This window comes from Nestor notabilis, unplaced genomic scaffold, assembly GCF_000696875.1.
Source record: "Nestor notabilis isolate BGI_N333 unplaced genomic scaffold, ASM69687v1 scaffold12576, whole genome shotgun sequence".
In the NCBI taxonomy this organism is placed as follows: domain Eukaryota; kingdom Metazoa; phylum Chordata; class Aves; order Psittaciformes; family Psittacidae; genus Nestor; species Nestor notabilis.
This window is the reverse complement of record NW_009932451.1, coordinates 33,643-49,291: the sequence shown is the minus strand read 5'-3', so window position 1 is coordinate 49,291 and position 15,649 is coordinate 33,643. Positions and strand designations below refer to the sequence as shown.

Below are 15,649 nucleotides of genomic sequence, written 5' to 3'. Positions count from 1 at the left end.
AATGCAAGTATTACATACTTTATAAGAGTGCTACATATAAGCTAAGACACAACACTCATTACTGCAGTCAGATGAACTGGAATTCAACTGTTAAAAAACAAAATTGGGAAGCAACTGAGACATGAAACATGTACTAATTCCAAAAGAACTAGGTGCCTGCAACTTCCTTTCACATGCTATTTAAAGGTGAAGCCCTCTTCTCCATTCTTACTTGCCGGTGGATATGTATTCACATGGGTAGCCCGTATCATATGCTAGTCATGCAGCAGCTCTTCAGCAAGCATGATTAACAGCTCAGTTAAATACAACTTCTTCCCAGCTCCCTGGGAGGTGCACGATGGAAACTTCCCAGGCTGGCACTTGACACAGGGAGCATTCAGCTCTCCAGTAATTTTTATAGAAGGATTAATATAAAATAATAAAAGTTATCACATTTAGACGAAAATACAAATTTAGATCCTCCTTTTCAAGGCAGTACTACAGTGAATAGTAATTAGTATTACTCATATGCTACAGTTGTCTTTTGAATTCAACACTGACAGACTTGATGGTCTCCTCAAAAAACCACTTAAAAGCTGTAACTAAAGATTACAAAAATACAGAGCTTGGAAGCCAAAGACAGTAGTTCAAGACTGAAAGGAGCATGGAATATATACAGCTGAAAAGAAAATCAAATCAATTACCTCTCGCTGAAGCTTCCTCTTTTCAGCTTTGAGTTCATCTTCTACTTTTTCTGCATTTTCTGCTGCATTTTTATACCTTGTAACCTGCCCCTCAAGTCGTGCAATCTGCAGACCCAAACAAGATAAAAGGAACAATTACTTCAGTGTTCCGCCCCAAGCTCACCTGCCACCAGCTGTTCTTTCCTTTCTGAAAAGCCACCATAACACAAGGCAACTTGTGAATTATCCATACAATCTCCCTCTGGAAAAAGGAGGTTTGTGTTCGCAGCAGCCATAATTGCAAAAAGTGTTCAAAAGAACAAATAAAACAGCAAAATGATTCGTGGGCAGAAACTTGGAATTCCCTTCAGTGCCTATCCCTCCCATTTATGAGATTTTAATGTGACCTATAGAGATGCTGAACTTTAATACGGTGTTACTGAGTTACAATCACACAGTGTAATCACAAAGTGTAAGTAAATCAGTGAGAGTATGTGTATCTATCTATATTTATAAAAACAAACTCATGAATTTCAGAGAGTAAATTATATACCTTCCAAAGTCTATACAAATTTCTTGCAAGTAATTAAGCTACATAAACTGATTCCCTTGAACTAGGAGCTTCATTTCCTCTTTATATTCTGCTGTACATTCACATCTGAGTAAATTAACTGCACATTTTCTCTTATGGTTAGGCTATGCACAGGTATTGAAGGAAGTATGGAAAAGATACAAATATAGTGCCATTCTGTGCAAACTAAAGATCAAACAGTAAATCAAATAAGAAAATATGTTTTCCTAGTTTTGTTGAGAAAAGTATTGTACAAGTGTACAGAGCAAGTGTAAGGATAACAATAAATATGAAGACAGACACACTTACATTTTGTTCCAAGGTAGTTATATCTTGTTCAGCTTTTGAAAGCTTAAATTTGTATTCACTGATTTGTCTGTTGGCATCTCCTAGGTAAAAAATGACATGAATATATTACCCAAAGCAACTTTATAAACTGGCAGTTTCCCTTTTACTCTACAAATCGTTAAAAAGACCATTTTATTGAGTAGCCTGTATACAGGATTATAGAGGTAAATGTGTTTTCAGAAATCTTTTTTCAGAGTATGAAAAGGAAATAATTCCCCTGTTACTTAGTGAACACAACTACTGTCTCTCTAAGAATGTGCATTACATCTCAGCTGTGAGACACACACCTTTTAAAGCACATATTTAGACCAGCAAACTCCTCTCTCAAAACCAGAAAACACAGCAACCAGCACATGCTGTAAAATTGGCCAAATCACAATAGAAATAGTACCAGCATCATTTAGCATAGACATCTGTAATAACATTTAAATGCTAAGGAGCACAAGGCTTGAACCTGACAAACTCTGAGGAACACCATAAATGATTTTTGTGTTATATTTTAGCCCTGATATCGCCAGTGCTCTGTTCATGTTCACTGCCACAACCATATTAAATGACTGTGTGTCAAACCAGTGAAGTTCTCAGCTGAAGAAATAGCTTGCTTGAAGTGGAAAGGCGCTTAGTGCTTCTATGAAGCAACACTGAAGATTGTGCTAAACTTTAATAATTTTTCATGTTTTGCTTCAGAGAATAAGTCTTTTAGATTAAGTTTCTATATCAAAGATTCAACAAAAAAAAAATCAGGTAGACTACATTAACAGAATATTTCAGCTGAAATTCCATCATTTAAAAACCGAAACTGCTCGAGTAGCAGCACCCATTCTAGGCAAGGTCATCGACTGGAAAATAACTTCCCAGAATATTGTTATTCAACACTGAAAGAGGCAGACCTTTAAGCTACCTTGCAGTGAGAAATGTGCTACAAAAAAGCTAGGTGCGTAACAATATATTCATTCACAATACTGCTACCACACCACAATATAGGAAAAGGAGTTGGAAAAGTCTGTTTCCTCTTGCCAATAAGAATACCTTTGAACAGTAACCATATACTTACTCTGCATTTCAATTAGTTGCAAGTCAGAACCATTCTCTAAGCCTATGATATCTGGATTCATGCCGTCGCTTTTAGAGTATTTCTGTCGTTCTTCTTCCAACTGCATCTTCAGTTTTCTAACCTGAAAAAGAAGTGTTCTTCTATGAAAAAGACTCCCAGAAGCTCAGTAGTTGTATATCTAAACATTCAAGGGGAAAAAGGTAAAGCAGTCCCGAGGTGCCGCTGGCTGAGACAGTTTTGTAAGTGTCCGATGCAGAAGAGGCAGGAAAACCAGTCTCCAAGACCTGTGGCTGCAATCCCCCTTCCCCATTGCTGGGTGAGTGCATGTCAACATAGATTACTCAGCCATGTCCTCTGTGCCTGGAATTTACAACAAGTGGAAACTACTATTTTTGACTCTCAAAATCCCATCGTATACATTAGCTGTATGGTACTGCCGTAAACTTGCAAAACTCTCATTCACGACAAATATTTTAATGCTGTTTTTTACAACTATGTGGTGATAAACATGCATATACATCTTTATATGCTTATATTTATACACTTGTATTTAATACTATAATTTATTCGCATTCTAAACCAAGTATCTATACTAAAATTAAGGTATGTTCCCAGCAAAAGCATCACTTTAAATTTGGAATGTGTTCAAATAGGAGCACAAAAACTATGGTATTCCTATGGCTCTGTTTTCTTCAGTCCTCTCTTCTCAATACTGAACTGTATTAAAATACAACTACTTTGATAATACTCATTTTCTATTTGAGTAACTGAAACGATCAAAGAAATAGTACTGCTCAGCAATTTGGAAGAAGTGCTACTTGAATTTATGAGTATGTAATTTTACTGACTTCAGTATTTCTACACAAAACAAAAATGAAAGAAAGAACAATTTTAAATACATGCACTGATAGTAAATCAACAGTAACTTGGATTTCAACTAACCAGTTAGTGAAATGAGGCTTCTTAACCCACCAAGATCTAAGTCATGTGGATAAGGACACCAGTGAGAAGAACTTGATAATTCCTGGTAGGCAGCCAGGTAAGAAACTGAGTATTTTATTTTGCTTTAGTGCTTAAGTACTTGATTAAGCACCTTTGGTGCTTAATATTTGGGTATTGCCAATATATTAATAGTCTGCAAAAGGATACACAAGATCTATTTTTAAAAATTAACAGCTTGTATTACCTGTGACAGTAACTCCTCTTTTTCTCCAGCCAGTTTTCGTAGCCGGATATCTAAAACCAAAGAACCCAATTAAAAACCACAGAAATCTGTAACTAAAACCATGTTTTTTCATAACTTTTTCTTCATTTTCAAACAAAATGCTCTTCAAACCTGAAGCAAATAGCAATGGGAGCATAAAACTTTGGTATCTAATAACATACCAGCCTTCAGTTAGTAGCAGAAAAAAAGGGAAAAATATTTAATTCACACTATTTATTAGATTAATTTAAAACAAGACCTGAGTTTAGTAATTCTTCGAAGTAAATTAACAACTGAGGATTTTCTTTAATAATAAAGCACATTTTTGTCCCAATACCTAGAACAGCCATTTCCAACAAAACTTTCTTATTCTTAAGGATTGCTATCTATTCAGGGAAGGCACAAAGCTTCCCCGTGCGTTTAGAAAGTTTGTAGGAAGTGTTCTTAAATCACCAAAAAAAGTACTTGGGAGAGGACCCACAGGAATGTTGCAGTATCTCAAGGTCCGAAGATGGGTAATGGGCACAAAACAGTCTGTCAAACAACACCGTGCTAAGATTAAAGCAGTCTCCTTGGAAATGTTATCTCTGACAGAAACAACGCAATAAAGATCTCACAGTGATGGAGCCACAGCAGAACATGCATCAAGTCTAATCTCTGTCTATTCAAATATATGTAACTATTATATATTATTTACAAATATAATGCAAGCCTATACAGATACTTCTTTGCATGTTAACCGAGTTTTACAGTAGATTGACTATGCGTACAATAATTTGTTCAACCTAAGGATAAAAGCAAGTTAAAATAAAGGCCCCCAAAACTTCTATCTTTCTGCTGTCCATGCCATTACTTGAATGTTATTAAAACTTGGTTTTCTAATGAATGAAATGAAAGACTGCATTTGCTTTACATTAAAGGTAGAAGTATTTCAAGGACGGGGAAAGAATATACAAGACTTTGCTTTCTTCAACAGAAGTTCTTTCACTGGTTATACACAAAGAACATTTTTCCATGAAACAACAGAAAACAAACTAATCTGAAAGACTACACTTTCAGGCAAGATACTTTCTGACAGTAACAAAATCTGGACTAAGAGATCTAATCAATTACAAACATCCAAGCACATACTATTTTTTTTTACTCAGGTAAATTTGTTTTCTCATTCAGCATAAAAAATAAATAACAATCTTGAAAGTTGTGTATTCCAGAAGCATCTTTCTGTGGCTGCAAATCACTGTGAACAGGAGGGAAACAAAGACTTCAAACACTCTATCATAATGTACGGTAGGGTATTTTTACCTAGTGGTCCTTCTCCTGCAGATTCCAAGACTTGAGCAGCTTCCTGTGATACAACCGTTATTGCACCAACCACTGATTCATGGTTTACGTCACCGTTTGGTGTGCCATCTGGGATTATAACTAATCCATGTTTCTAAAATCACACAAGAAGAAAAAACTACTCATACAAGAGCAATGCCAAAACAACTGGACAGAAGAGTTTGTAAAAAGCTTTTCAAGTTGATTGAAAAAGTTACGACTATTGTGCCATTTATCCTACCCTAAGGTCAGGTTTTGAGACTGCACAAGAGTAGTAACCATTGTTCCTCTTTTTCATTGACCTGGATTTCATGCCCCACTCCTGGATTTCTGTTACTGTAAAGTAACTACTACAAACATACCTCTCCTCTCTTCATTGTTTCCTTCAGGTCAGCCAACTCCTCTCTGAGCTCATCTCGCTCATTCTTAATGCAGTCAAAGTAATCTTTCTGTCTTTCTAGGGCCTGGGCTCAGGCAGATGGCAAGAAAAAGAATGGCACAGAGAAAAAGCATATGACAGACAGCAGAGAGATTTTCTACAAGTAAACACAAAGAGCTCAACAAAAGTAAGGAAATTAAAAGGGGTATTTAATGTATATTAACGTAGATCTCTGATCACTACTTTTTACAAGTCACATCTAGTCCCATTGCTGCAGGCTTGTCATGACAATTTTTTTTCCCAGGCAAGTCTCAGTAGATTCTATTCTAGATTTTTATTAAGTAGATTCTATTTTTGGTAGATTTTGATAAACTAAATCAAATACCAAAGGAGTGATTTTTCTTATTACAGGCACTCTGTGGCCAGAAATAAAGTTTGCTGGAACTCAATTGGCAAAGATCCTAAAGCATTACATCCATTGAACTGATTTCTCTACCTCTTAAAGGGTACAGAAAGTAGAAACATAATTCATAAAAGACCTTGGATATAAAAGCCTGTCCACTTAGAAATACTAGTTTGTTTACTAGCTGCTTAAGTACTACAACTAACCTTTACTAAACCCAAAGCAGTAAGTTTGAGAGGGGGAGAAAAAAGCAGTACTACTAGCACAAACAAGGATTGCAGCAATATGTATGTAGATGGGTTTGCCTACCTATGCGGGAGCTGTGTTACCTGGCAGTGAATCAGACACTTTCACTTGCAGCATCCCATTCCATTATTCATTCAAACTCAATACTGCAAGCATTACAAATAATCCTAACCATACAGCAACTGCAAAAGTGCACACGTTTTGCCAAGAAAGTTATCCACTAAACCTCATGTCATGCATAAAAGTTTAGGAATGGACTGATACCTAGAAAGAAATGAAGGTGTATACCTTTGTACTGTAATTGCCCCACATAATAATTGCAGTATGCTGAATTTTAATCATCATCTAGAATCCAGAGAAACGTTTTAATGTATTACTCTTACTTTCAACAGAAAAATGTAAGTGCCATTGCACTTGGTTTACTAATACTTAAATGTGATATTTAAAATACAGGTAGTTCAATGTGTACGAAAATATTAGCTGTCACATCAAAAAGAACTCATAAGATGTCCTTTTATTTCCTACCACATAGTAGATCTCTAACTACATCATAAACACTGCAGAGAACCTTAATCACTACATCATTTTGTGTTCCACTTAAAGATACACTTTTCCTGTATTTGAAGAACAGCAGCAGAGACAGAGGGGGAAGTAAGCTCACCCACTGAAGAGAACAGACATAGAGGCCCAGAATCACACTGCAGACACAGATCCCATGTGCCTGGCAGTGCCCTGTAATGCTGCTGACCTTTCCAAAACATCCTTCCTATCCTCACCGCCATGCACAAGTGTTATGTGCATAGAAATCAGGAAAATTTGATCGGAAGTGACACTGATACAGCCATGTATCTCTGCCTATGGAGGGATGTTGAAAAACTTTAGCAAAGTTGCTACTGTTTGTATGCTCAGGAATTAAAATACATGAAAAGTGAATTTTGTACTAAATCTACTTTTGCAGTTCTTTGAGGGGGGAGGCAGAAATCAGCACAAGCTCTTCAGGGATGTTTTAACAGACCAGTATAATTAAAATCTGACCATCTAGCAGAAAGCAGATTTGTCTGGGGTCTTATTTTCTAAATATTCCAAGAAACCTGCATGAAATCTACACCAAGCTCAGACACTCCACTGCTAATTCCAAACTGGCAGTGCATGTACCATTTGGAGCCACCAAACTGGAATAGAGTAACAATAAGCAAAGCTACTCAGTACTGGGGAGAAAGACTCAAAAACTTTGAGTTAAGAATTGTGTCTCTAGATAACACAAGTCAGAAAGAAAAGACAGCAGCATGTTTACATTTTAAGGACTAAGAAATTTCAATTCCAGGATGGTAAAAATAAAAACTAGGAAAAAAATCCAGTTTTGCTGTTTACGAGAACACAAACTGGCAAGAAAATTTTGGCTGAAGGAAAAAAAATCTTTGTTGTCCTTCTGGCTGGTAACTATTTTTGTTTGAACATTAGATAAATGATATGCTCTGTGCCAACTGTAGCAATGTCTTTGAACGCAAGAAGTGCTTGCACAAACTACACAAAGGTGAAGAGTAAGTATGGAAAGAACATGGTTAAAGATAAAATAAACCAAACTGCTCAGAAGAATGTTCATAAGCTTAAAAATGTTGAAATGTTTTTTTATGGTGAAGAGAATTGGACTGAAGGACTGAGACATTAAATAAACATGGATTGAAAAAAGACAGTGCAACAGTGCTTTTTTAACTGGGCACTATCAGTTAAAAGATAACTTTTCAAAGTGGCTTGAACTCCAGCAAATGCAGCAATCTTCAAAGCAATCTATGCATGTCAAAATCTGGTGTAAAATTCAATTGGAGATAAATGACCCTACTGTTACTAGGAGGCAGAGAATTCCTTTCTAAAGACTTTCCAGTTAACTCCTCACCACCAGGCAATTTACCTGTGGCACAAAACAGCCACAAGTTCTGAGCCAAGCAGTTATCCCTGAGGGTCAGGCCGACTTAAGACAGTCCTACCAGCTCCATGCTGCCCAGAAGCAAAGCTGACAAGCCCTGCCTGACCTACATTAGCTGCATAGCAAGTACTAACACAGTTCTTCCTGTACTACCTTGCTTCTTACTCACGAACCCTACAGATGCTCCTCAAAAGGTCCCACACAACCACTGTTGGTTCCAGCTCTCAATTACAACAGCTGGTAACCCTGGTATTTTGTGCGTGATATCAAGAAATCAGCTTGGTTCATTGTTGCATTCAAGCTAACCAGCCCTAGAAGGTTCAAAAGTTCAATACAGGAATCTGCAAGTTGGCTGCAGAAGTGAATTCAAGATTGTATTTTTTAGTACTAGGTATAGAATCATAGAATGGTTTGGGTTGGAAGGGACCTTAAAGCTCATCCAGTTCCAACCCCTGCCACGCGCAGGGACACCTTCCACTAGAGCAGGTTACACAAGGCCCTGTGTCCAACCTGGCCTTGAACACTGGCAAATGCAAGCACAATCTACAAATACTTACTGAGGTTCCTCTAGACTTTGACACTTCGCTCCTACAGCTCTCTAGGTTTTCCATTATTTGGGGTATTTCATCTCTCTTATCCCAGGCAGTGCAAACCAAACCATTTCAAAACCCACTAATTCTTATGCAAATTGCTAAGTTGATGACAGAGGCGGGAGTCAAATGGCAGAAGGCTTTGAAAATTCTATTTACCCAATTTCAAATCTGCTTAAAATTACATTATTGCTATGTCACTATGGATCAATATACAGACCAAAGCCATAAGGGAAATGTAACATTTCAAGCCCTGAATACAGGTAAAGAATATTTTGTATAAATATTATAAAATTGACGGCCTAACAGTTATATTACAGATTTTATTAGTGTTATTCATCATAATGCAAGTAAAGATGGAGCTCATCTTCTAAAGACCGCAAACCATTTTAAACATTTAAATCAGGAGCAGCCTTCATTTCTTTAGAGTACACAGCATTCCTTGGGGTGTGGGGGCATCCATCTACTTCTAAAATGAAACAATACCTCCCCCGCTATTTGATTCATACCCCTATTTTTTTATCTTTCCAATTAATTGTCTCCTGGAGATCAAACACCTCTTTGGTTATGGAGTCTATATTCTGCTGCATGCGTTGATTCTCCTGTAGTAAATAGGATGGAGGGAAGAATAAAAGAGGAAAGAAGTAAGGAAACAGAAAAAAAACAAAAACAAACCACATTCAAATAAAGGAAATTAAGTAATAAAGTCAAAGAGTTTATGAGCATGAGGTTAAAGAAAAAGGGTGCAACTTAATATATTCTTTATGAATTCATGCAAAAGAATGGTAATTAATTTATTCAATATTGATGGGAAATCTAGTGCAGATAGAGCTACATTCTTTGTTTAGTAACAGTTCCTATTGCAGACTGGGGATAACAGCTTTTCCTATAGGAAAATAACTACGCTGTTGTCATGTCCAGATACCTTAAAGTCCTGTTTGAAAGTGAACACTAATGTAACAAGTAGTTTTATTAGTGTTCTATAAAATAGAAAATCTTCTTTAAAATATAAAGAAGGAAGCCTGAATCAAGCATCCAGGAAGTGAAATACAGCTTCTGACACTATACTAATACATATCAAGTGTAGTCCCAGTTTTTACTCTAAGCCTGCATTTTGCTATGTGCTGCACACTTAACTAGAATTCTCTTCTACGCTCATATAACTGTGTATGAAGATGACAAGAATTTTTAGGGCTAGTGACAATTTTTTTCCCTTCTAATGAGTGAACTTGATTTTACATCTGGGAGTGAAGACAATGTCTTTCTGCAAAAAGCTAAATGGCTTCAGCTAGATCTTCTGTTTGATAGAGAAGTTACTCCAATCAAGTAAGGTCAAGGGAATCCTCGCATTTGATGAAAATTCCACACAAGCTATATTCTACACTCCACACAAATCTATTGTATATTTGTGATTCACATAATTTAAAAAGCAAAGAACAAAAAACCAGAACCCCCCAAAATACCCCAAAAACCAAAGGAGAAAGTATACAGTTTTTTTTAATTCACAGTGAAGTCAAAGAGAATCCAGAACAAGGAAAAGAGCTACAACCAGAATTTGCTAAACTTTTCCTGCTTGCCAGCATTAATCTGCTGCAAAATGCTGCTACTTTGGCTAATCTTATTCCTTTTCTTCTGCTAGTAAGTCATACCAACTCCAGTTCAGGGAGTATATTATTTTCTCAGTAATCATAACAGATCTGTGACTTTTCAAAAGCCTTTTGGAGTTACCGTACTACTACCTGGAAAGCACAAGAACTTAATGGGGAAAGAAACTGATCAATGAAATGCAGTGTTATATAGCTTTTGAAAATAAGGTAATGGAAACTTTGGGCCACATACTTAAAGATTAGCAATTTTTACTGAAACCACAAGGCAGTGAGAAAATGATGTATTAATTGAACTAAGACTGCCAACGCTATAACTAAAATCAATGGGAAATGGGCGCCCACCTACTGTGGACAACTTATACCTTTGTGGACCATTTAAAATGAAGACTGATAATAACTGTATTGGGATTTTAGGGCACATTGATTTGTTTCCAGAAGAAAGGGAAAAAGAACAGGGTGAGAGAAGAAAGGAACACACACTGCACACCCAGCAAAATGGTTATGACACAGTAACATGCTGACCAGTGTTGCTATATTTATACTTGACTTGTAAGCAAACAAACATTCACTACCACAAACTTCAGTGGCTGATGCTCACAAAAATCTGGAACAACTGAAATGAAAACTTTTGGGAAAGGCAAGGATAACATTTAGTATTACCCATGCATCAGAACTTCTGGCTATGCAAAAAGATTTTGGCCATGCAAACATTAGTTCTGCCTTCAAAAGGAAGAAAGATACAAAGAACATTCATGGGAACACCACAATTCTCATAGGAATTAAGCATTTCACAAGACATAATCCATCTGAAGACTGTGCAGAGACATTTTGAACTCTGTAAATTTCAAGAGAGATCTACCCACTAAACCAAGATAAATTCTTTCCTAAAAATGCAAGATGATATTTAAGTTCATTTTGTGTACAATGGCTGTTCCCACACAAATCTTACGCCGTATTTGTTTGCAAGTTCCATCATACACTTTCATAGGTACATACCTCTATCAATTCATCTCTCTGACGAAGGCCCTCTTTAAGTTCATCCAGCTTATGCTGCAGAACACTGCACATGTGTTTCTGTCTTTCTAATTCCTGTGTCAATGGAAAGTTTAAAAAAGTTAGTAATGACACTTAACAGTGTCTAAGAAATTACTGCAGCGATTTGAGAAATTCTACCTACAGAGGAGCTAAAAATCACAGAATCAGACTTTTAGGTAAGTTCTCCAGATACTTACTACACAGAAGATTTTATTTAATAAAATGTTTAGTGGAAAGATGCCATAAAGGCTTAAGCACAGTATTAACTAGAAAAGCTCAGATACTGAATTTATCTAAATATTGCTGGAAGAAGCTGTCATAGACGTTCCCTTTTTAAGAAAGTGGGGGCTGAACGTGTTTGATTTAAATTCATACATTATCTTCAGTGTATCACATTAACTTACTTTTTTTCCCTGGAGGTGGGGGTGTTAGTGAGGGTTTGGTTTTTGTTAAAAACAAACACAATACTCAAACCATCTCAGGCCACTGAGACTTTTCTACTAATTCACAAGTTTTCAATTGTTCATACTAAGTAGTCCAAGGTTTCTATGGTTTACCTTCAAAGTTTGAAGTAGTCTTAAAAATCAGTACCTTTGACTTCTCTTCATTCTCCCTGTAGAACTCTGCTATCTGTTCTTCTTTCTCCTCAATGACATCTTTCAGGGTATCCACTTGGTAAACCAAGTTGTTTTTCTCATTGTCTAGTTGAGCATTGGAAACCATTGCTTTCTTGTACTTCTCTTCAACTTCAGCTAGCGAATCCTACACACAGTAGAAAGGCTTACATTAATAACACTTTCTTATGCATTGTTATAATGTTAAAATAACACCACAATGCTGAAGAGTGCTGTTATACAGCAAAAACTACAACACCATTTTTGTGTCTGAATTGTATTTGTGTCTTCCCTTTAGCGACACCAAGTCACAACACAGGTTCCATTATTCGGGTTAGGTCACACACAGCAATGAAAAGTCATCATTCCACAACTATGAAAACTACAAGATAATATTTCACTTGCATTTTTTTTTTACTTTGCCACCTTCACAGCTCACAGGACAGAGTAGCAATATCACAGCTTTATTGTATTTTCAATGCATGCATGAGGAAAACATTCTAGAATGAGGCAACAAATTCGGCAGAGAAGTCAGACAATGAAATGACTAAAAAAGGTCACAGAAATACCTCTAAGAGTAGCTTTAACTTAATGCTCATTAAAGTAGTGCTGTATTACCTCAAAGTTTTAATGTAGTCACATTTTTTCAGTAATAATGATTCCCTGCTTAAGCAGACATTTTGTCTTTCTTACTAAGACTTTCATTTTAAATAAGGCATGTAAAGACTCACATGCTTGATTCTCTACCTGAAGGTGCACATATGCCTTGCTTTATACTGTCTTACACAATTCTGACAGTTACCAAAATGATTTATCCTATTATTCTTTTCTCAGTACTGTAACAAATGTCTATTATTCATCTACTAGAACAACTATCACTCCAGGCACTTTCAAACATGCAGTGATTTCAGCTGCATTCCGTTACAAAAAATGAGTTGCACAGAGTCCTAACTTTAGAATTGAAAAAGAACTATTAAACCATTCCCTCTCCAAAGTACATCTGTGCCCTCCTACAAGTCCCCTAGTATTTCAAGTAATCTGTTCTTTGAAGGTCTAAGTAGCTTAACCTCTATTTTTCATTATTTGTATTATGACAGTAGAAGTACTAGAACAGGAAGGGCTGCAGGCTTGGGTTTTAAAGAAAACAGAACTGTAGAACTAAGGACTAAGATATTAGGGGAGAAGGTGGCAATAATCTCAGTTTCCTCAGGAAAAGCTGAAGAGTGCTTTCTGTGATACAGTAAAATGACACAACCTTTTTTGTTTCTGCTCTTTATGGATAGCAAATCACACTATAAGAAATCAAAAAAAGCTCAATCCTCAAACACTATTCCATGTTCTAAACCTCCATTTTGAGAAAGCTGTCCTTCAAGTACATATTTTAGCTTTTATCATTTTTATCATAATCATATATATTTACGCCTCTCTGTCCCATTCACTGAATTCTGCAGTTTTGTGTTGGAGAAATACAGTATTTTAGAAACCCCAGAAAAAATAACTTAAGACATACCCTGACAGACTACAGATCAGAAAAGACAGTATAAGTAGTGAAAATATGAGGTGCCACTATCATTTGGGAAGCAGTAAACAGCAAACAGCCAAGACTGAAGATAGAGAGAACATAATGAAAAATAAAGAATAAAGTGCATTCAAGTAACTCTTCAAATTAAAGCCACAGAGAAAGATTTTTTTGTGATGGTGTAAACATGACAAATCTTGTAAAGATTGGTACAACAAAACATCAGGGACATCAAAACTTCCAAAGGCTTTCAAAGAATAATTCAATTTAGAAGGAAAAAAAAAAAAAGAAAATACTGGGATTAAAATGAGTCCTTTTATGAAGAGATATAAAATGTAACCAAAAGTACAACTAGGAAAAGAATTCCAATTTTATCATTTCTGTGAGTGTGGTGAGTGGAGTTCTGCAGTAATTCAGGTTGGCAAAGATCTCTGGATGCCAGCTGGTCCAATCTCCGAATTAAAGAGGGCCAAACAAGATCTGGCTCCTCACAGCTCATCCCCAGTGATGTAGACTGCAGAACTTGCCCCAGTGTTTGACTGCCTGCCCTGTGAAAAGTCTTTCTCTTGAGGTCTAACTGGAATTTCTGCCCTTACAATGCAACTTATGTCTGTCACATCTTGCCCTGTCACTTTATAATATAAACCAAACAGTGTCACTTTACTCCTTTGAAAGGAGTCTGCCCTGTATTCTCCACAGCCTCCTACGAGGCAGTTGGGAACAGCAATGCTGTTGCTGCCCGCCCCCAAGACTTATCAAATCTAGTTGTCTCAACCTCTTATATTATGCCATGTCTTCCAGGACTCCAGCCTTAAAGAGGAGACTAGATTGTGGTTTCAAAGACTGAATTAAAATGTCATTAATCAACAAGTTAATGGGGGAAAAATCTGCAGTTACAGAAGCAGAATAAATTGATTTTGAGATGGAAGAGTAAGAATTGCTTCCGAGAAAGAAACCAAACTATGCCTAAAAGTCTCCAACTGGTTAAGAAAACTGGAACATTGCTAAGAGTTCTTTGGAACTGTTCCTTGTTTCCAGTAAAGTATTTCACATGTTCCCTATGGTTCAAGAATTCCATGTACTTTAAGTTATCTTCTAGTTTGGTGGGAAATAATATGGATTTGGAAGAATTTCTTAAACATTTGAAAGAGGTCGTGGGATGCCTAAGGATGAAGCAGTGGGAGCATGCTGGAATGAAAATGGATAATAAGGCTCTGCACATAACCTAAAGCTATGAAGAAATGCCACCCACAGTTCTTCAGTAAAGGCAAAGAGCTATGCAAATTAGCCTGCTTGGCCAGAACAAGATGATTAAACCCAGCAGACATCAAGAGAACGTTCTGTTAACTGCATAAAAGAAGTTTTTTTTTGGGGGGGTGGGGGGGGAAGGATCCCTTTCTAGTTGATGCAAGGGAACATAGAAACCATCAACAAAATTGAATCAAACCGAGACATGAAAAGATCTGAAGACCTAGCTAAACCAGGACTATCCACATTAGTCTGCTGACACTAGATTTTTAGTTAAGACCGCAATTCCTGGCATGAGGGATGGTCAGTCACAGAGATAGGAAGGTAGTGTGATTACAAATAGCTGTTACTCAGCCACTGAAAAAAACCCCACTTAAAAGTAATGTAAAAGCAGGTGCCCTAGTAACTCTTCTAATGTACACAAGACAAATCTGCTAAAGCTGAAGTGGAGAAAAAGGCAGTATCTTCCTAAATTAGGAAGAAGGATCCCCAAATTAATCTCTATGGAAGGCAAATTAACTTAGAAACGTATTATTCAGTATTTACAATAGCATAAAATGCAATTCAATTTTGTAAGCCAAGCCCAGATCAAGATCTCACTATTGCACACCTGTGCTCTTTGGTAAGTGTAATGGATTATAACAAACAACAGTGCATTGGTAATGGTTCAGAGCAGTTGTCATGAGATGCTGTCAAACATGCAGAAGTGTAAGAGTTAGATCTATTCTGAAAATATGAAGCAATCTCATGTTTATTCAAATTCAGTACAATCATAGCTCTAATAATCTTGTAATCTATTGCTCTTTGAAGTCCTTTCAATATTCATTTGGCAGTGTGATTAAAACAAGACGTATTTCATCTGAGCCTATGGCTTTCAGATTCAAGTTATTTATTCTCGAAAGAGGAAATAATTTTTGCTACAATG

At 36.6% G+C, this 15,649-nt stretch overlaps 1 protein-coding gene across 3 annotated transcripts in view; it reads right to left on the bottom strand.

Moving 5' to 3' along the window:
* LRRFIP2 (leucine rich repeat (in FLII) interacting protein 2) overlaps positions 1-15,649 on the bottom strand; it is a 41,424-nt gene that overhangs the window by 906 nt on the left and 24,869 nt on the right. For 2 of the 3 annotated variants that reach the window (XM_010016404.1, XM_010016403.1), the window contains 7 exons: positions 11,935-12,105; positions 11,305-11,397; positions 5,142-5,274; positions 3,822-3,871; positions 2,636-2,756; positions 1,543-1,622; positions 684-788 (listed from right to left, as the gene is read on the bottom strand). In XM_010016404.1, coding sequence (XP_010014706.1) covers positions 684-788; positions 1,543-1,622; positions 2,636-2,756; positions 3,822-3,871; positions 5,142-5,274; positions 11,305-11,397; positions 11,935-12,105 — 753 coding nt within the window. Of the gene's footprint in view, positions 1-683; positions 789-1,542; positions 1,623-2,635; positions 2,757-3,821; positions 3,872-5,141; positions 5,275-5,521; positions 5,624-9,210; positions 9,304-11,304; positions 11,398-11,934; positions 12,106-15,649 lie in introns of all 3 variants that reach the window. The other variant, XM_010016402.1, reaches the window with a different exon arrangement.